The sequence below is a fragment of the Patella vulgata genome, chromosome 3 (genome assembly GCF_932274485.2).
Source record: "Patella vulgata chromosome 3, xgPatVulg1.2, whole genome shotgun sequence".
Lineage (NCBI taxonomy): Eukaryota > Metazoa > Mollusca > Gastropoda > Patellidae > Patella > Patella vulgata.
Window position 1 is genome coordinate 8,619,516 of NC_065881.2, and position 20,313 is coordinate 8,639,828.

The 20,313-nt window shown below is 37.1% G+C and overlaps 2 protein-coding genes across 2 annotated transcripts; one reads left to right on the forward strand and one right to left on the reverse strand.

Annotated features, from left to right (window-relative positions):
• Positions 1-749: 749 nt before the first annotated feature.
• Positions 750-5,514, reverse strand: LOC126815906 (uncharacterized). The gene is made up of 3 exons (XM_050542002.2): positions 5,335-5,514; positions 4,545-4,714; positions 750-3,320 (listed from the first exon to the last, which is right to left on the reverse strand). Exons 1-3 carry the CDS (start codon positions 5,483-5,485, stop codon positions 2,121-2,123), a joined length of 1,521 nt encoding a protein of 506 aa, XP_050397959.2. The 5' UTR covers positions 5,486-5,514; the 3' UTR covers positions 750-2,120.
• Positions 5,515-8,427: 2,913 nt separating this feature from the next.
• On the forward strand, positions 8,428-17,739 carry LOC126815944 (poly [ADP-ribose] polymerase tankyrase-1). Its single transcript, XM_050542066.2, has 5 exons — positions 8,428-8,634; positions 11,665-11,932; positions 12,682-12,796; positions 13,576-13,702; positions 15,170-17,739. The coding sequence occupies exons 2-5, from the start codon at positions 11,702-11,704 to the stop codon at positions 15,666-15,668; spliced, it is 972 nt and encodes a 323-aa protein (XP_050398023.1). The 5' UTR covers positions 8,428-8,634; positions 11,665-11,701; the 3' UTR covers positions 15,669-17,739.
• Positions 17,740-20,313: the final 2,574 nt, after the last annotated feature.

Sequence of the window (20,313 nt, forward strand, 5' to 3'; positions counted from 1 at the left end):
AAAACACACCGCTGCCAAACAGCCAATCAGCAACAAGACGCCTGCTGCTGCAATCATGTGATCCATCTAAGACCAGCTTACCTTTGCTTACAGTACAAGTAATCGACAGCTTTTGAATTTTTTCCCTTAGCTTAGCAAGTAAAGCTGCACTTGGCGGCTTAGCTTAGCATGCAAAGCTAGCTGTACTTGGCAGCTTAGTTTACCAAGTAAAGTTGTACTTGGTGGCTTAGCTTAGATGCTGTGTCTTATGGGTCTTAAAGGTCTATTATCAGGACCATCTTAACAGTATTTGTGCCCCCAGGCAAAGCAGTGCACTGGAGTTTCGACCACTCACATGAATAAAAATATAAATGGTTACTAAACATATATTTATTGTATTGGTGCGTATGGGAAACTGCCCAGTTCATTGGGATTTTCCGAGGTTGTTTTCCCTTGTCAGTGGTGCAGGATGGAAGGCCTGACAAGGACAGCTGTCTAGTCGTTTGGATGGGACGCAAAACTGAGGTTCCATGTATACACTGGCCTGCATGTAAAGATCCATCAGCAGTTGGAATTCGATATAAAAGAAGGCTATAGTGCCACTGGCCGGGCAAAATTTTCCTCATAGCACACTGTATGTTGTATGCCCGTCTTCATTAGCCCAGTCCGAGCAGAACAGTATTTGCATCAGATTGTCGGAAAACAGATATAATTTATTATTTCAAATTGAATACATATACAAAATGTCTGCTTTTATAAAGTTTTTTAACTGAAAAGAACTGGGAAATGATCAACCAAAATGTATGGCACAAATGATTTTGTAACTATCAAAATATATCATATTTTTAATAATCTGTCAACAGATATGGCCAAACCCACCACAAATTGAAATGACACATTATATCAAACTGATCAACACTTTATTGTGATTATATCAAAACAACTTCTTCAGTCATATATTTCAATAATATATTTTGATCTACATCAAAGAAAACCAGTTTCCTCTGTACATGTACATATAAAATAATATATTATATATATAAAATTCAAAAAGTTAAATGCTTGTATATATATGGCATATAATTAAAATCAATATACTACCAGATATTGTATATAAATAAAACAAGCCAACTAAATCGCTTCAATACAGGGGAGAGAGAGAGAGAGAGAGGGGAAGAAGAGAAGAGAAGAGAGAGTTTAATGTCCGACAGACTAGGTCATTTCGGGACTAACATGTGGTTTTTAATTTTATTTCACTCAATTCGCTTGCGCGTAGGGATCAGGGGTCTTTAGCAGTGGGAGGACTGGGGGACCCGGAGAAAACCTAGGAGGTTGGACAGGCAACTCTACTCCTTGTCACGTACAACCGGGGATTCGAAACCACGCCAGTTGACTCGATGACAGGCCTTACGATACAGCGCGTGCACGTGCTAACCATTCGGCCATCCAACTCCCCAGGGGGAGAGAGAGAGAGAGAGAGACTTGGTAATTTTGCATTTTGCACTTATAATATAGCCTAAGCAGAAAATGCTCATCATCAAACTCAAGCAAGACCTTCTCCTAATAAACTCCTGAACAAAATTTGAACATTGTACCTCAATTAGAAACAGAGTCTCATTTTGTTACAAAAGATGTGTTTGACAGACAGGCTGACAAACCTATTGTAATAGTCCCCCCCTCCCCCTCCCCTCCCCATTCTTTAAAAGGTGTGAGAAAAATAAATAAGTTCAATCTACTCAAATTAAAGGAGCATTATGGAAGATTAGATAAAGAGCTGGAAGTTTTCACTATAATAGTTAAAAACTAGATAATGTAAAGGGAACATGCTGAAAGTTTCAGTCAAATTGCTCCACTCTGAACTGAGATATTAGCAATTGAATTTTAGGCCTAGCCTTGATCATCATTACTAATGTGAGTACAATAAAAAAGATAGTTTTGATTATCCATTTTTAGATTTAATCATCAATGAGCTTCGAGCAGCAGCTCGGATTCAAATCCAGTGAAAATTGATTAAGAGTTGATTAAGGTCTTTTCATTTTAATAAATTTCTAATTAATAGTTTGTATAACATTTCAGGGTAAAAGAAAGACCTGCAATAGACAGATTTAGCTCTTACATAATGCCAGTTTATATAAATCATGTTACAATATATTCCCATATATTGACAAATTTAGATTTTGTGCTTTGCTAAATTTTTTGAATTGATCAAGATTTTGTCGAGTTATTTCATGGCAGCCAGTTAGGGTTAACTGTTTTAAAGGACTTTGGCAAGCTATCAGCTGCCAGACAGAATCTTCAGTAATATGATGGCATGTCTCTAGTTCTATTTGATCGATGTGGACGAGAGGATTTAATAATAATATTCTCTTTAATAAATTATCCGTTAAACACTGCGTATTAATCAAATGCAACTTCTCCAATTTCAAAGCATTCTCTAAAACAAAATAAAGATCAGACGACTTTAAAATGGCGTCATCTTCTCCTATCACTAGCATAAATTCTTTTAAATGTCTAAATGCACCAGATTTGGGGTTAGTTATATAGTTTGTGGAAGAATTAAATTTAACAGGATTAAACATCGGCATAAATATCTTCAGACGCTCTAAGTTCGAACAATAAAATCCTAATTTACATAAATCTATATCGTCTATATCATATAATCCTAAATATTTGAGATTATCTCCCTTGGATTTTAAAACAGGAAGTAGTCCATCATCAAATGTTACATCGCCAGCTTTATCACTGGTAATTTTTAAATTTCTTAAAAACTTTAAATTTAATAAATATTGCACGTTTTCGTTCGTTGCACCCCGATAAAGAGTCAGGTCTGTTACAAACGGACAACACAGGACAGACATGACGATACTCTCTGAGCTAATTCCACGACATTTTACACCGGTAGCTGACAAATAACACAGTTTTAATGCATTTTCACCATTTTTAGTTTGATTATTGTTACTTTCGACTATCTGTTTCACAGCTTCGACAACATCCGCAAATTTAAACATCTGCAATTTTTCAAAAGTCTTGATAATCATCATAGCCCCATTTATTCCAATTTTTGTAGCTTTGACGTCCAGTTTCACTAAAGATTTACATTTTGGTCCGTTTGCTAATTTCCCACCACATAAACTTTGAGCACCATTGTCGGTGATTTGGCATGCTGAAATTTCTAAATTAATCAGATGACTGCAAGACTCGGCAATAGCGGACATAACAAGGTCATTTGATTTTGTTCGTTGTAGGCCGAGGTGTTTTAATAAAGGCAAGTTTCTGATGACATCGGCAATGGAAGCAGCAGGAATCCAAGAACAATTTGAAATATTCAACGCTGTCAATTTCTGAAAATAATACAATATGATATCAGTAAAATTATAATAAGAATGATAAAACTTTTATTTAGTGTGTTTACATTGAACTTTTCTGATTGTCTCCCTTACTTTTCTTCATCAATGGGGTTAATGAAGATGGAAACACCAGAGAGAGAGAGAGAGAGAGAGAGAGAGAGGGGGAGGCTTAACTAGGTCATTTCGGGACTAACATATGCTTCAATTTTTTTTCCATAATTCGCTTGCGCGTAGGGGTCTTTAGCAGTGGGAGGAAACCGGAGGACACGGAGAAAACCCACGAGGTTGCACATGCAACTCTACTCCTTGTCATGTACAAACAGGGAATCTAAACCCTGCTAACTGACTCAATGACAGACCTTATGATACAACTCGCACCTGCTAACCATTCTGGCTTCCAACCCCCCCATTTGGGACTAACATGGTTCAAATTTTATTTCAAGTATTCGCTTGTGCGTATGTTTCTTTAGCAGTAGGATGATAACAGGAGGATTCGGAGAAAACTCACGAGGTTGGACAGGCAAATCTACTCCTTGTCACGTTTAAACAGGGAATTGAAACCACACCACTTGACTCAATGACAGATCATTCGACGACCCAACCGCACAAAAGTAGCAAGGCTTGTCCGAGATAAATGAAAATACGCCTTGCAGTGTACTATGAGGGACATTTTGCCCCAAAAGCTGTGGTACGCAGCCTACGACCAATTATGATTTCTATTGCCAACTGTCAAGGGATCTTTAAAGAGGCTATTTAAACCTCTCTAGCTCAGTATTTTCCATACAATTCAAAATTAAAATCATGAATTAGAATTCAATCTTGGTCCATTTCAATCAATGTCGATATTATCTTGCCGTGATATTCAATATTAAATACACAATGAACATTTTAATGTCCACTCAACACAAACTAGGTCATTTCGGGACTAACATATGGTTCAATTTTTATTTCAATAATTCGCATGCGCGTAGGGGTCTTTTGCAGTGGGAGTAAACCGGAGGACCCAGAGAAAACTCACAAGATTGGACAGGTGACCCTACTCCTTGTCATGTACAACCGGGGATATCAAACTACATTTGTGACTCAATGTCAGACCTTATATATAACGCGTACATGCTAACCATTCGGACATCCAACCCCCGTCCAAAAAATGGGGTCGGTCAGGTAACTGTAAAGACAGGTAATTTTATTTTGGCCTAAAAGACAAGTTTGTTTTACCTTACAGCGATAACCAATTGATTTTAAGATGAGTCCATTGTTGGCAATGATGACTGACTGGCTGAGGTCCAATGATCTTAAGTTCTGGGAAATAAGAACGTGAAGATGTTGTCGTCGTAATAGTTTAAATGATGATAAGATGTAAATCAGTTGCTGTATTTGTTCACCAGCTGAAATACAAAGTGAAATGAAATGAGGTTTGATGTTCTAATTTACTGAACCTACTGGGGTAATGAATGAAGACAGGCATATGCCATACAGTGTGCTATAAGTATGAGAAAGATTTTGTTCTACGGCCTACTCAACTGCTAAGGGATCTTTTACGTGCACACCAATGTATATCGAATTCCAGCTGTCAAGGGTTCTTTTAGGTGTATGCCAATGTGTACACTTGGCCTTAATTTGTCGTCCCATCCAAACAACTAGACAGCTGTCCTTGTCAGGCCAATGTGTACACAGGGCCATGATTTTTCGTTCCATGAAGCTTTTTTCATGCCAGTATCTCTGTATGCACAACTGACATGGGAGAAATCATGCTGACAATTCTGACAAACTTTCTCTGTCTCTATACCAGGATCAAACTCGAAATCTCTTGATTTGTCAAATACGTTGTGGACGGACAGAAGAACAGACTATCCTTATTATGACATAATTACAATGTTGGCGTATAAAATACACCTCTCAATACCTCAATGATTTTCTATAGAATGGTTTAGAATAGTAGAAAGGCTAATAAATAATACATTACATACAGACAATACATCATAGCCTACAGTACATGTATACTCACACAGGCACTCAAACGGGCCAACTATATATAAAAAATGTGGATTTTCTCCAAAATCTCGGTCCACATCAGCAAACCAATATTTGTCGATGTTCTTGGCAATATTTTTCAAGCAAATCGTAGTAAGACAGTCGGTTGATTTGGTCCGAGGCATTCTCTACTCGATAAAAATTGCACCATCGTTGGGTCATTGAGAGTTGTGTCCCTTGGGAGACGTTTCGTCCATTTAAAAAAATTGATAGTTCATTATGATTACCATTTCGTTCCATCACAGGTCTTGCTCTTATAAATAAGAAAGAGAGAGAGAGAGAAATGGGGTTTAACGTCCACTCGACACAAACTAGGTCATTTCGGGACTAACATATGGTTTAATTTTATTTCAATAATTCGCTTGCGCGTAAGGGTCTTTAGCAGTGGGAGGAAACCGGAGGACCCAGAGAAAACCCACGAGGTTGGACAGGCGACCCCACTCCTTGTCACATACAACCGGGGATTCGAAACCACGCCAGTTGACTCAATGACAGACTTTATGATACAGCGCGCGCCTGCTAACCATTCAGCCATCCACACCCCCTAAAATAAGAAACGTGAAAGGTGTTTTGGTAGTTGTTAAACAGAACATAACAGTTTCAGAAACATAAATTTTCGGTACAAAAAAAGAATGAACATTTAATTTGTTGTTTTATTCGGTCGTGGAGAGAGCTTATAACATCTGCTTATTAACAAGGCCAAATGCATATTTCCCCAAGGTCACAAGATGTAAACAGGGTTAAGGTACGTGATTGTTACCGAGGCGTAGGGCTGGGTCAGGGTTAGGGTAAAGCACTAGCCTTGTTTGTGACCTCGAGGAAAGTAGGTGTTTAGCCTTTTCAAATAGATATAACCGATCTACAATAGCACCATTAGCTGTGTAACCATGAAGGTCCAGGTTCGTGTAGAAATATTGTCGTTGCGATATTGCTTTTAAATTTATAGACAAGGAATAGAGAAAAATGATGGCATTATATTCTATTAATCAATGTCTTTGGCAAGTTGTGGGATTGAAAGATATTGTCTAATATGTACTTAAATCAAATTAGTGAATGAGTGACAGATTGGTATATAAAAAAGAGTTATAATTTGGTAAACATTAGCTGGTTCCGTGGGAATGAGAATATCATGTCTAACACGTGATAGGAAAATTACGATTGCATCATTTGGCTTAATTAACCAATCTCTATAATTATTTACATCATATTTGACCAATTAGATAATTGAAGGTCCAAAACCAAAAGCTACAAAACTATCATATTTGTGAGAATTCGTCAGACAGCAGACAGATTCTAGAAGAGAAAAGATGTAGCAATTTCTATCAGCAGACTTGTTCCAGCTTGTCTGGCTGGATGGGGTTTGAGTGAATGACTTTATTCTATTATGCATTGTATCATATGTAAGCCGCTTGATATATAAAATTTAAAAGGGAACTGTTGCATTGTTATTCCTGGTAAGACAAACGTCTTAACTAACTGAGATAAATAAGAAAAAGAATACAATACACAACGTGAAGTGGAAGCAAAGGCGACAAGTGAAAATGCTAGACGGTCACAAGGCTATTAAGATATGTAGTAAGAAAAGATGCATGGGTCATATGTAGGATGTGGCGACCGGTTTGGCGTGGTCCGCTCTCCAATGGTACTACATTCCATCGGCCTGGTGCAGAACGGAGTACGTGGCATTTTTTCGTTCAGTTAGGACGACAAACCGATGTCGCGTACCCCCTGACAGTTGGAAATCTGAATCCCAATTCGTGCCGGAAAGTAAGACGTTTAATTTGTATGATGGCTGATTATAGAATTAAATTAAACAGTAATACTAACGCGTTTTATTGTAAATATAATATATAAGAGCAGACCGAGAGAAAGAAGAAAGGGTATCTATTACGTAGTTTTATATAGTAGAAAATGTGGTTTTATAAATATTGTTAAATATATGATGACATTTGTAAACTTACCATAATTACAAATGTATTTAGAAACTCTCTATTATAAATAAATTAAAGAGACCTAGGCTGCTTCTGTTCACGACAAAATAAGAATAATAGCCTGCATAACATGTCATTATTTTTTCTCTCTCTCTTTATCTCTCTCTCTCTCTCTCTCACACACACACACACACACACACACACACACATTTTCATTTACAAAAGAGAACAACTCTGTCTCTGAGTCTTACAGTGCTCGAGATAGAAAGAAGGGAGAGAACAAGTGGATGAAGGTGAACCACATAGTGATAATTTAGACCACACAGTGGTAGTTTCCAGTTTCCATAGATGTTAACTCACTCACTAATCAAGACGTCCCAAGCTCAATTCGAGGAATTTCTTCGGAGTTTTCCGAGGTGGTATCTCCTTAGCAGTGGTGAATACGGAACAGCGTCTAGTTATTCGGATAATACGTTAGCGTGTATTAAAATACATTTTACTCCTAGCACACCGCATGGCGTGCGTCCGGATACCGCAGAAAAGTAGGTCGTTAAACAACATAATTCATTCTTTTTATTATTATTTTCAACAACAAAAATCTTTCAAAGGTTCGAAATGTCTTATCGTATTGGCGCAATTGGTATGAAACGTCTTCCATGCACTAAATGACCTTTGGTAGTCTCGATTAGTTCAGTACACAGAATGCTGTATTTGATTTTAAAAAAATACTTCTAGATTTAATATTTACAAATGCTAGGCATCATTCATCAACATTAATACCCAATTTGGTATATCATAATTGAATTGTTTTCATGTGCCGACTGGTAGCTGAAAAACGGCAAGACAAAAACGGGCACTTGCAAGATTGTACGTCACGTGTTTGTCTTTTTTATTTTGACAGATGTGACAAAATACCCGGGAGTGCTTATTATTTTCATATTTTCATACTGTTTATTGATTAGTCGGTCTTTGAAGTGACTGCTACATTTGTGATTTGTTGTGAGTCTTGTGTACTACATATTATAACAAAATATAAGACTGCCGTGAAAAGTCAAATATTATCATTTGAAGTCAATTGTATCTATGAATTACGGCCATGCTCTGGAAAATTAACTTAATGCTCCTTTCATCCGGGACATCATTTGCATATGAAAAGGGAAAATCGCCTGAATCGTAAAATTATTACGACGATATTATTTACATATTTCACCAACAAAATTGAAATTGAAACAGGATTTGAACAAACACTCATTATTCAGAAACAACTGCCCCCAAATAATTTGTTTTCCTGGAGTTGAAGGGCACAAAAAGTGGAACAGACTGGAGTCGTTACAGGTCTGCATGTAAGTCGTGTATGTTGTTAAGCCGTAAATTAAGGAAATGAAATGAAATGGTGTTTAACGTCCTACTGTTCTGCTCCGAACTGGGCTAATGAAGACGGAGACATACGCCATACAGTGTGCTATGAGGGAAATTTTGCCCGGACAGTGGCAGTATGGACTACTTTTATATCAAATTCCAACTGTCAAGGGATCTTTTACATGCACGCCAAATTTGTACACGGGACCTCAGTTTTCTGTCCCATCTGAATGACTAGACAGCTGTCCTTGTCAGGCGCTCCGTCCTGCATCACTGACAAGGGGGAACCATGCTGGAAAATCTGAATGAACTTTCTCGGCCAATGCCGGATCGAACACCCGACCTCCAGGCTAGCGAGACAGCGTCTTAGCTACTAACTAAGCCACTGTGACCGCCTGTAAATTAAGGGTTCTGTTTAAATTCCTGTAGTTCCTTTAGGAACAGTCTCTGAACGGACGATGTCAACTGTTGGTTTGTATTAATTATAAGCTGCAATATGAAAACACCACTTTATCCCCACCTCTGTTCCACCAAAGCTATTTTGGAACCATTACCTTTCACTGTGATTCTGTTTTGTTCGCCAAAAGGAATCATTTCTCGTCACAGACACAAATTTATAATAATTCAACATGTATTTTCCAGTAGAATTTTACGATTTATATGTTGAAATATATGTTCGCTTGTTTACCATTCTTTATTAGGACACAAGTTGCGATTGTCTTTTCAGAATATGCCAGGGTAAATCTATACGACAACTTTAAACTCAATTTTCACGTCAGTTACTGAGTTAGAAATCTCGCGTCAACAGTATGAGATTGAGAGTTTTTAATAATCGTGCCTATTGCGAGTGGTAAAGGAAATCATATTCATTTATAACAACATGAAATATAGTCATTTTCACAAATCTGACAGGCCAAGAGTTTACTGAACGGTCGATTGGTGAAATTTTTTTTTTTTTTTTTTTTACATTTCTTTCAACTCTATAAAAAAGATGTAAATAGTGTCGGGGTTTTGTGATGGGTTCCCGGAAACAGAACTCTTTTTTTTTCGCCTAAGTGGTAGGACTATGTGTCAATGAATTTTGAGTCCATATTTTAATACGTACTGGTAGACTTCAACCAGGTTATCAAACTCGAGATCGACATATTGCACTTTTACACTGTACAGAGTCACGTTTTCTCGGATGCATGGTAAGGATAGATTGGTGATAATTCGTCAACTTTTGTTTCTAACATTGCATCCAGTACTCAACAAATATCCAAATCACTAGTACAGTCTCCAATAGTTCCTTTCGAAGCTGTCTCTAATTATAAACAAACACAGTTCCTGTCCGCCATTCTAGGCACATAGAATGACTCAAACTAAATAAGAAAAACACAGATATGAACTTACTTTATTGCAGTGTTTCGAATTTTATCTGTCAAATAACTGGCTTCTTTAGTGAGAAATTTTCTTAGTGTGCCGTTCAAAATTTCGCGGCACACTTGACTTAGGAAGATCTCGTGGCACACTGATCTTAGTGTTAAAATTATATTTGGAATATGTTTAACCAGTACTGTCACATGGTATCACGTCATTTGGGACTCACGTCATTTGGGACTCAACATAAACGACATTTGGGACTCAGTTGACGACGTTTGGGACTTGATTGGCGTCAATTGGGACAGTCGGACTCAACACAAACGACATTTGGGACTCAATATAAACGACAGTTGGGACTATTTATTTATGTACTTGTCTGCGATATCACCTCGGTGGAAGCGGACGTAAAATACAACTAACTAACAACAACAACTATTTATTTATGAGATATACATGTATAGTAACAGCTGTCTTAGTTGTCTTTCGTTTTATTTAGTTGATCGGCGATTGTTGAGACCGCGATTAACACTGCTAGTTCTCCTTTGTTTTGTTTTATCTGCGAGTATAAAACTTCTCCTTTGTTTTGTTTTATCTGCGAGTATAAAACTTGACAATAATATATTGTTGAAAATTTGTGTATATTTAGTAATACTTTGTTGGGGTTTTTTTATCAAATAGTAAACGAGCTTGATTGACCGACTACTGCTCATGTTTTTTTCGTGAAACGGTATAACTGCAATCAACACACGGACGCCATTCTCGATGATTGACAACTCACGCTTTTCCTCATCCACCAAAGAACCATTAGGTTTCTTTGAACATACTGCAATAACATCGGGATTATCAGTTAATCAGCTTTAATTATCCCGCTTTGATCGTTGCCATTTCTTATATTTTCCACAAAAAAACTTTGCCTTGTACGCACTAATTTATCGATTGGTATTGCCATCTACGACAAGCATGTCAACGTGCAGCTCACGGATTATCGTTAACAATTTCTAGGGGCTTGTAAAAAGATTGCATGTCGTGTAAATATTTATATTGTTTTTTTTTGTGTAGGTCATTTTCAAATAAATTCATCAGCATATTATTAGTTTTAAATAAATATATAACTTTTATGAGAATCGATGATTATCAAAGAACCGTAAGTGCAACTAATGTTTTATCGTTTGGTTTAGCCTTTTACTAACCACGTGTTTCATGTTAATAAATATTTTCTTTCATGTTTTGAATTGGCCTATTTCTAATAAATTATCCCGATACGAGTCCCAAACGTCGTATACCCGAGTCCCAAACGACGTATACCAAAGTCCCAAACGTCGTATACCCGAGTCCCAAATGTCGTGGTCATATTTTTTTGAGTCTCAAATGACACGAGTCCCAAATGACATGTAATCCTGTCACATATACATGTATAATAATGGCTGACACCAATATTGTCCTTTAAACTTGGTGTAACTTCGTACATGTAATTATTGAAATAAAATTGAACCATGTGTTAGTCCCGAATCTCTCATATAATTTATGGCCAAATTTCCCTATTGCCTGTGACATTAAGTGTCATTGAATTGGCCTTTTGGGGATTTTGACCAATAAGGATAGCCCCTCTTTTAAATTAATTTGCAATTTCTTATCTCAGTTCTTATTTTCAGGAAAGCATGTAAAGTCCTGTGGTAGACCATTGGTGCTATGGGTAACTCAAAATCAACCCGGGCAGAATGTCACTCCCTGGGTATGCCCCAGAGGGAAAGGGATCTGCATTTAGCGGTGATGGCTAATGATAAGGAGAGTGTCCGACAGATGATTTCTCAGGGTGCTGATATCAATTATCCATGGAATAATCCTGCTGTACCTAGTGTGAAAGATAGCACCACTCCACTGTTAGCTGCTGTCTCTCTTAATCATGTAGAAATTACAAAGGTAGCTTTTTGAATATTAGTAATTGAACACATTAAATTAAATGCAAGAGTTCTATGGAAAACGGAGGGGGTTGGATGGCCGAATGGTTACAACATGCAGGTTGTATCATAAGGTCTTGTCATTGAGTCAATTGGCGAGGTTTCTATTCCCCAGTTGTACATGACAAGGAGTAGGATCGCCTGTCCAACCTTATAGGATATACTGTTTAAACAACATTTAATTTATTAATTTAACAAATAAATTAAACGCAAGAGTTCTATGCAAAACAGGGCGGTTGGATGGCCGAATGGTTAGCACGTGCAGGTTGTATCATAAGGTCTTGTCATTGAGTCAACTGAGGTGGTTTCGATTCCTCGGTAGGGTTGCATGTCCAACCTCGTGGGTTTTCTCCCGGTCCTCCGGTTTCCTTCCACTGCTAAAGACCCCTACGCGAAAGCGAATTATTGAAATAAAATTAAACCATATGTTAGTCCCGAAATGAGCTAGTTTGTGTTGAGTGGACGTTAAACCCCATTTCTCTCTATAGAAAACAATTACTAATTGGAGCTACATGTAGGTTTCTACAATGAATGAATGAATCCTACCGATATGACTTGTATTTGTGTGGAGTTGAGTGGGAGTGGAGTGAAGGTTAAATTTTGCTACTTATTTCCTCCCTCTCTCTCTTTCTCTCTCTCCCTCTCTCACCTGAGCCATGTCCCCTCCCCCTAAATGGCAAATGTAATTTGTATATTTTATTTATTATTCAGATGTTGATCCGAGCTGGAGCTTCTGTTAATTTAACGGATCGTAATGGTTGTTCACCGTTATATAAAGCTGCTTATCATGGTCGGCCGGTTCTTATAGATATTCTAGTTAAAGAAGGTGATATTTAAAACATCTTTTCTTACATATCATTAATTTTGCTCAAATTGCTAAACAGTCTTGGTAAACCATTTTACCGATTAATTATCCAATCCATTATTCAATATCTAAGCCATCCGATGATCTAGAGAGTTGATTGTGAGCTTGTCATGTCAATGAATGTCTCAATAATGATTTATATAACGTTTAAAACTAGAAAAAGACCTGAAATAAGCAGATTTAGCTCTTACAATATGCATCTTTAAAAGAAATTCTCCGGGTCGTCCGGTTTCCTCCCACTGTTAAAGACACCTACGTGTGAAACCAATTATTAATTATTATTAATGACTATTGATAATAATTTTAAACAACTGTCTCAATCTCTATTATTGATTATTAATGACTATTGATGATGATTTTAAAAAACTATCTCTATTTTTGATTATTAATGATTATTGATGATGATTTTAAACAACTATCTGTATTATTGATTATTGATGACTATTGATTAACAACTATCTGTATTATTGATTATAAATGACTATTGATTAACAACTATATCTATTATTAATGACTATTGATTAACAACTATATCTATTATTGATGACTATTGATTAACAACTATCGCTATTATTAATTATTGATGACTATTGATTAACAACTATCTCTATTATTGATTATTAATGACTATTGATTAACAACTATATCTATTATTGATGACTATTGATTATTGATGACTATTGATTAACAACTATCTCTATTATTATTTATTGACTTTTTGACTTTATATACTAATACAGATGCTGATGTAAATTTAGCCAACAAGGAAGACCAGACACCACTATATATCTGTGTACAAAATGCAATTGTTCATTCTAATTTCAATGCTGTGGTTCGAATACTAGATGCAGGAGCCTCCGTTGATTTGTAAGTAAATATAGAAATATGGACATGTTCGTGGGAGGGGTTAGTGACGGAATGGTTTTAAGCGAGTGCTTTAGTAGATCATAAAGTCTGTGGCTTGGTTTCAATTCCTCGATTGTACACGACAGACCATGCTAAATATGGACAATTTAAAGGGTGGAGGGGGTAGACAAGTGCTTTAGATCATAAGAGTTTTTTTAAGAGACCCATTTCCTGTTTCTCTTCTACGCCCACATTTTCATGTAGACAAATATTGTTGTCGCCTCTATCCGTCCATCCGCCCGTCCGTCCACAATTTGTTTGTGAACACTTTACAGGTCACAATTCTTATCCGATTTTGACGAAACTGGAAGTATAGGTTTATCTCCCAAAGATCTTGGTTCATATCGATATTCGCACATATCGGGCCACAACTTCCTGGATTTTGGCCCCTGATTGTCTGAAAAATCACGTTTTTAGGTTGTGGTCGGCCTAGAGGTCACTGTTACACCATAATGATGATTGTGTTTGAATTTCGTGTATAGTGTTAAAGTATGTAGTACCAAGGTTTTGGACCCACTAGCGGTCACAATTTTTGTCCGATTTTTATGAAACTTTAAATATATGCTTATATCCCAAAGATCTCGGTTCCTTTCGATATTTGAGGGATCGCGTGGCTAAGTGGGTAAGACACTGGCTCGCTAGCCTGGAGGTCGGCTGTTCGATCCCTGCATTGGCCGAGAAAGTTCATCAAGATTTTCCGGCGTGGTTCCCCCTTGTCAGCGATGCAGGACGGAGGGCCTGACAAGGACAGCTGTCTAGTCCTTCGGATGTGACGAAAAACCGAGGTCCCGTGACACATTGGCGTGCACGTAAAAGATCCCTTGACAGTTGGAATTCGATATAAGAGAAGTCCGTAGTGCCGCTGTCCGGTCAAAATTTCCCTCATAGCACACTGTATGGCGTATGCCAGTCTTCATTAGCCCAGTTCGGAGCAGAACAGTAGGACGTTAAACTCCATTTCATTTCATTTATTTCCACTGTCTAGCCAAAGTTTCCCTCATAGCACACTGTATGGCATATGACAGTCTTTATTAGTCCAGTCTGAGTAGGACAATAAACCCCATCTCATTTTATGGGGGGTTGGATGGCTGAATGGTTAGCGTGCGCGCGCTGTATCATAAAGTCTGTCATTGAGTCGACTGGCGTGGTTTCAAATCCCCGGTTGTACGTGGCAAGGAGTAGGGTCGCCTGTTCAACCTCGTGGGTTTTCTCCGGGAACTCTGGTTTCCACCCACTGCTAAAGACCCCTACGCGCAAGCGAATTATGTAAATAAAATTAAACCATATTTTAGTCCCGAAATGACCTAGTTTGTGTCGAGTGGACGTTAAACCCCATTTCTCTCTCTCTCTCTCTCTCATTTTATGAACTGCTTGGGCCTATGTTTTGTTACACTCGCCCTAATCTATATTCATATTTTATCGTTACAGCCGGGATAAGTCAGGAAAAGCACCTATTCATATCGCAGCTCACTGGAAACTGAAGGACATGATTAGTTTATTGATTCGAGCTAAAACTGACATCAATATTATAGATCACAAGGGGAGAACACCCCTGTATGTGTGTGTTAGCTCCCTTTCCACTGGTCTCTACAAAGAAGATTTAAAATACCAGGTCCCATGTATTAAAGTTTTATTCGCAGCTGGCTGCGATATGATGAACCTCTCCGATTGGCTAAAATGGAAAGGGCCTGGAATTCCACAAGAACTATTGGAGGATGACGAACAGTTCTATCATTGGTACAATAACAACATCAAATCCCCGCACTCCTTGATGAATTTGTGTCGGAAAGTCATCCAACACAATATATGTGATAGAGACATTTTGAAAATAGTTCCGAGATTACCTGTTCCACCTAAACTCAAAATCTACTTATCACGTAAAGTGTTTCACCTTCCTTCTCCACTCTTCACTATATATCCATGTTGAGCATGGTGTTTGTTTTATTGTTTTAGTTATTATTATTATTATTATTTCTAGTTATTATTATTATTATTATTATTCATTCTCACTTATTGCTGGTCAAACAAATGTTATATGATACGTAATTACATATTCTTTGAATGATATTTAGATTAACAGATTATTTATGGATAACAATTACTGTGGTCTATTACTCTGCAACATTTCAAAGTGGGGATGGATGGCTGAAGGGTTAGTGCGTGCTCGTTGTGTCATAAGGTCTGTCATTGAGCATTGAGTCAGCTGGTGTGGTTTCGATTCCCCCAGTTGTACGTGACAACCTCGTGTGGGTTTTTCTTTGGGTTCTCCGGTTTTCTCCCACTGCTAAAATTGAACCATATATTAGTCCCAAAATGACCTGGTTTGTGTAGAATGAACCTCTCTCTCTCTCTCTCTCTCTCTCTCTCCTTGCAGTGTAATAAAGGATAGTAATTGTTATTCCATAAATATTGTTTTATTTGTTTGTATGAAAAATGTTTCTGTAATGAAACAACTCTTGAAGCTTTGTTATAACTAGTCATCTTTACTGCCTTTTCATAAAATAATATACAAGTTGGGTTAGATATCCTTACATGTATATAGCTTGTTGATTTCACAGACTACAGAGACACATAATACATAGGCCAGGGCACTCCTTTCGCAGACTACAGAGACACATAATACATAGGCCAGGGCACACCTTTCACTCACTACAGAGACACGTAATACATAGGCCAGGGCTCTCCTTTAACTCACTACAGAGACACGTAATACATAGGCCAGGGCTCTCCACGGAGACACATAATACATAGGGCTCTCCTTTCATAAACTGCAGGGACATGTAATACATAGGCCAGGGCTTGCCTTTCACTCACAACAGAGACATGTAATACATAGGCCAGGGCTCTCCTTTCACTCACCACAGGGAGACATAATACATAGGGCTCTCCTTTCACATACTGCAGGGACACGTAATACATAGGCCAGGGCTCGCCTTTCACTCACTACAGAGACATGTAATACATAGGCCAGGGCTCTCCTTCCACAAAGTATAGAGACACGTAATACATAGGCCAGGTCTCTCATTTCCCTCGACTAACTGGCACTGAAATTGACTAGCTGGAGAACTTGCCAATTAGACAATTTATATGCAATAAAATCAGAATTCTACTAAATTGTACCTTCGTACACAATAAATACAGTGAAATTTATAGTTCTTCTTTCAAAATATATTTTTAAAAAACTTTGGATTATGTTAAAAAATTGTGTTATACATGTACTTTGGAAAAAAGTCTTGTTAATCCGAGGTAAACAATATACGTGGACCACCTGACAAAATTTAGAAAACCCTGATTTAGTTATTATCAAATACTTGTTTTCTACTTATGTTCGTAATGCCCTTAACATGTATAATAATAATAATATCATTAAAGGAGAAGTCACCAATTTCATAGGGTACGCGATGACACATTGACAAAATATATTTAAAAACATAAAAGTTTTGAAAAAAAAAATCTCTGAAAATTTAGCTCAATTTAAGAAGTGATTTCTAGATTCCCTTTAAATAGAAATTGAAGAATAGCATAGCAGCACATTGTATATTGAGATTTGCAGGATTTGATTTTGAGACTAAAAGGTTTAATCATTGTGTGCTTCTGAGTGAAATTGACGAAAATATTAAAGATACATTATCATAAAAGGTAAATCTGTATATTGCTGGCTTCAAATGTTCAAATATTATATAAATTATTAAACATTTCTTAACATAACGACCCTATAATCAATTCTCTAGACCATTAGATGGCCAAGATATTAAATGGATTAGAGATAAATCTGCCTATTGCAGGTGTTCTTTTGCTGGCTTCGATATGTTACGGTATATAAATTACTATTTAAAGTGATAATTTCATATTTTCTAAGAAAGTCAAAACAATTATTTCTATGTCTTTTGCTCAATAGGTTGTCAACTCACTATTATACGATTATAGGTATTATTCTCCCTCTTAAAAATCCTTTGACCCCGGAAATAATAACACAATTACCTCCCTTGTTTTTCTCTTCCCCCCCCCCCCCCCCCCCCCCCATGGAATGGCTATCTTCAAACGTTTGAATTTAAAGTTGATAATGATATTTTTGCCAATTTCTCAACTGGCAATAGTGAATTATAGGATTAATAGGATTATACTTTAACAAGGTAGGACTGTTTATAGATACCATCTATTTAAAGGCTTTATTTTAATAAATTTTAAAAATATAACTTAAAAATATGAAATTGCAGCTTTAAACATTTTTTAACATGAGGAGCCTATAATCAATTCTCTAGACCATTGAATGGCCAGAATATTAAATGGATTAGATCATAAAAATCAAGACTCGAGGCTAAATCTTGTCAAAACTTCAAACATTCATAACTTCATTCAGAATAAAGTAATTTGGATGAAATTTTCAATATATTCATTTTTTATTATCTATTTTTAAAATTTTATAACAAGGAATGTCTGCACTTTATCTAAATCTTACGTAATGCATCTAGGGGGTTGGATGGCTGAATGGTTAGCGTGCGCGCGCTGTATCATAAAATCTGTCTTTGAGTCTACTGGCGTGGTTTGAATCCCCGGTTGTATGTGACAAGGAGTAGGGATCGCCTGTCCAACCTCGTGGGTTTTCTCCGGGTCCCTCCACTGCTAAAGACCCTATGCGCAAGCGAATTATTGAAATAAAATTAAACCATATGTTTGTCCCGAAATGGCCTAGTTTGTGTCGAGTGGACGTTAAACCCCATTTCTCTCTCCCTAATGCATCTTTAAACCTGTAGAATGATTTGTTTTAAAGGCTCAATACCACTCTTGTTGTAACTGAATAATATGTCCCAATCTTTATTCTGGCCAACAAATTGTACTATTTTACAATATTCCAATTAATTGGTGATATAAATTTCATTTTAACACGCCTAATTTAAAAAATTGGAAAAATTCAACTAAATGATTTGAAAAGCCTGACGTAAAGCTTTTCAAATGTGACTTGGATTTAAAAATATTTTTGAACCCTCTGGACAGGTAAGACACTAACACATCTAGTACTTAGAATAAGGCTATTTTTTAATTTTCTGGAGCTGTCAAGCCAGCCAGAGTGTAATTGTCCCTTTAAATTAAAAAGATATATTTCAGGCCTGTAGTCGGCAAGGGGGGGGGGCAATAACCCCTGATAAAATGTTTTGCCCCCCCCCACCCGAAAAAAAAAGTTGCTGACCATAGCTCTAAAATACCTACTGTAGACTGTGCCCCCCCCCCCACACACACAAACCTAAAAACTTCACTACCCCTCCGCAGCCAACTAGCTGGCTACAGGCCTGATATATTTGAAATAGATATATATGAGGGCATATTATATTTATTAATAGTATCAGCATTGTTGTTCATTTTTTAATCAATGCAAAGTTGCAAATTATACCTTTATCTGTTATTGTATATGTATGACTATTAGCACTCTTAGTTATATTGTTTCAAGGATATTACTACTTCCGCGAACCTGCTTATCATTAACTGTTTTGGGTAAAGCGGTGGACACATTAGTCGAATCATTTGGAAGGATCAATCGGTGCTGAATTTTATTCGGTCAAATGGGTGGACACAGTAGGTGAATCCTTCACCCCATTCACCAGGCGATTGCATCACCTTTCATATCACATGATTAAACATGGCGGCGACCATGTCTTCAAACAATCATATGACTTCTCGATATGAGTGGATGATGAGTAGGCTTAGTGATTGGCTAATGAAGTCTACAATCGGGCGTATGCTACGCCAAAGCGGACACACTAGGCAAAGGTATCAAACCTGTTTGATTTGAGCGAACATTCGGCCAGTTTTGATTGATTCGTCCGATTCATTTGACTAGTGTGTCCACCGCTTTAGGGAATTCCTGCACTTTTCTTTAAAATCAAAATTGTTGTGTATTCACATTTTTATTCTCTTTTTATTGTTGAATAACTTGTTGACCTTATTCTAAAATATTGTTATATGGTAACCGATAGCGATGAACAGATCGTGGATTGCGCTATCGATCCTTATTCCCTACCTGCCTTTAATTTCTTGTTTAAGTGACATTTAGTAACTGAATGAGACGTGGATACAATTATGTGGAATACAAGTTACTTAAAAGCAGGCCTGGAAATAACGGTTTTAGATGTACACGACAAAATGTCAGTCACTAATGAAATAGTACCTGACATTTTCAACTTAGTGCCCGACATGTATTAATAATATCAATAATAAAAGACAAATCAATACCGGACAAAATGACAGGCACCAGAGGTTTTGTGCCTGACATTGTCTGTGACAGGTGCCTTATTTCCAGGCTTGCTTAAAAGGTTTATTTCTGGGAATGGTTCATTGCTTAATTAAAGGCAAGAGAACCCTCCTCGAAACGTTGGTAGAAGTAAACTTTAAAGTATCATGTACTTCATATAATTGTGTCCATGTGTTGGTTTCCAGACAGGCATGCTGGAAACTTACAGCTTTGTGCCATATCTCAGGTAAGAGGTCTTTGGCACCTAGCAAGAGCTGGCAACAAATATATGGACGTCCAAATTAACCTATACCAATATCTTACTAGTATTTAAATATCTTTATAA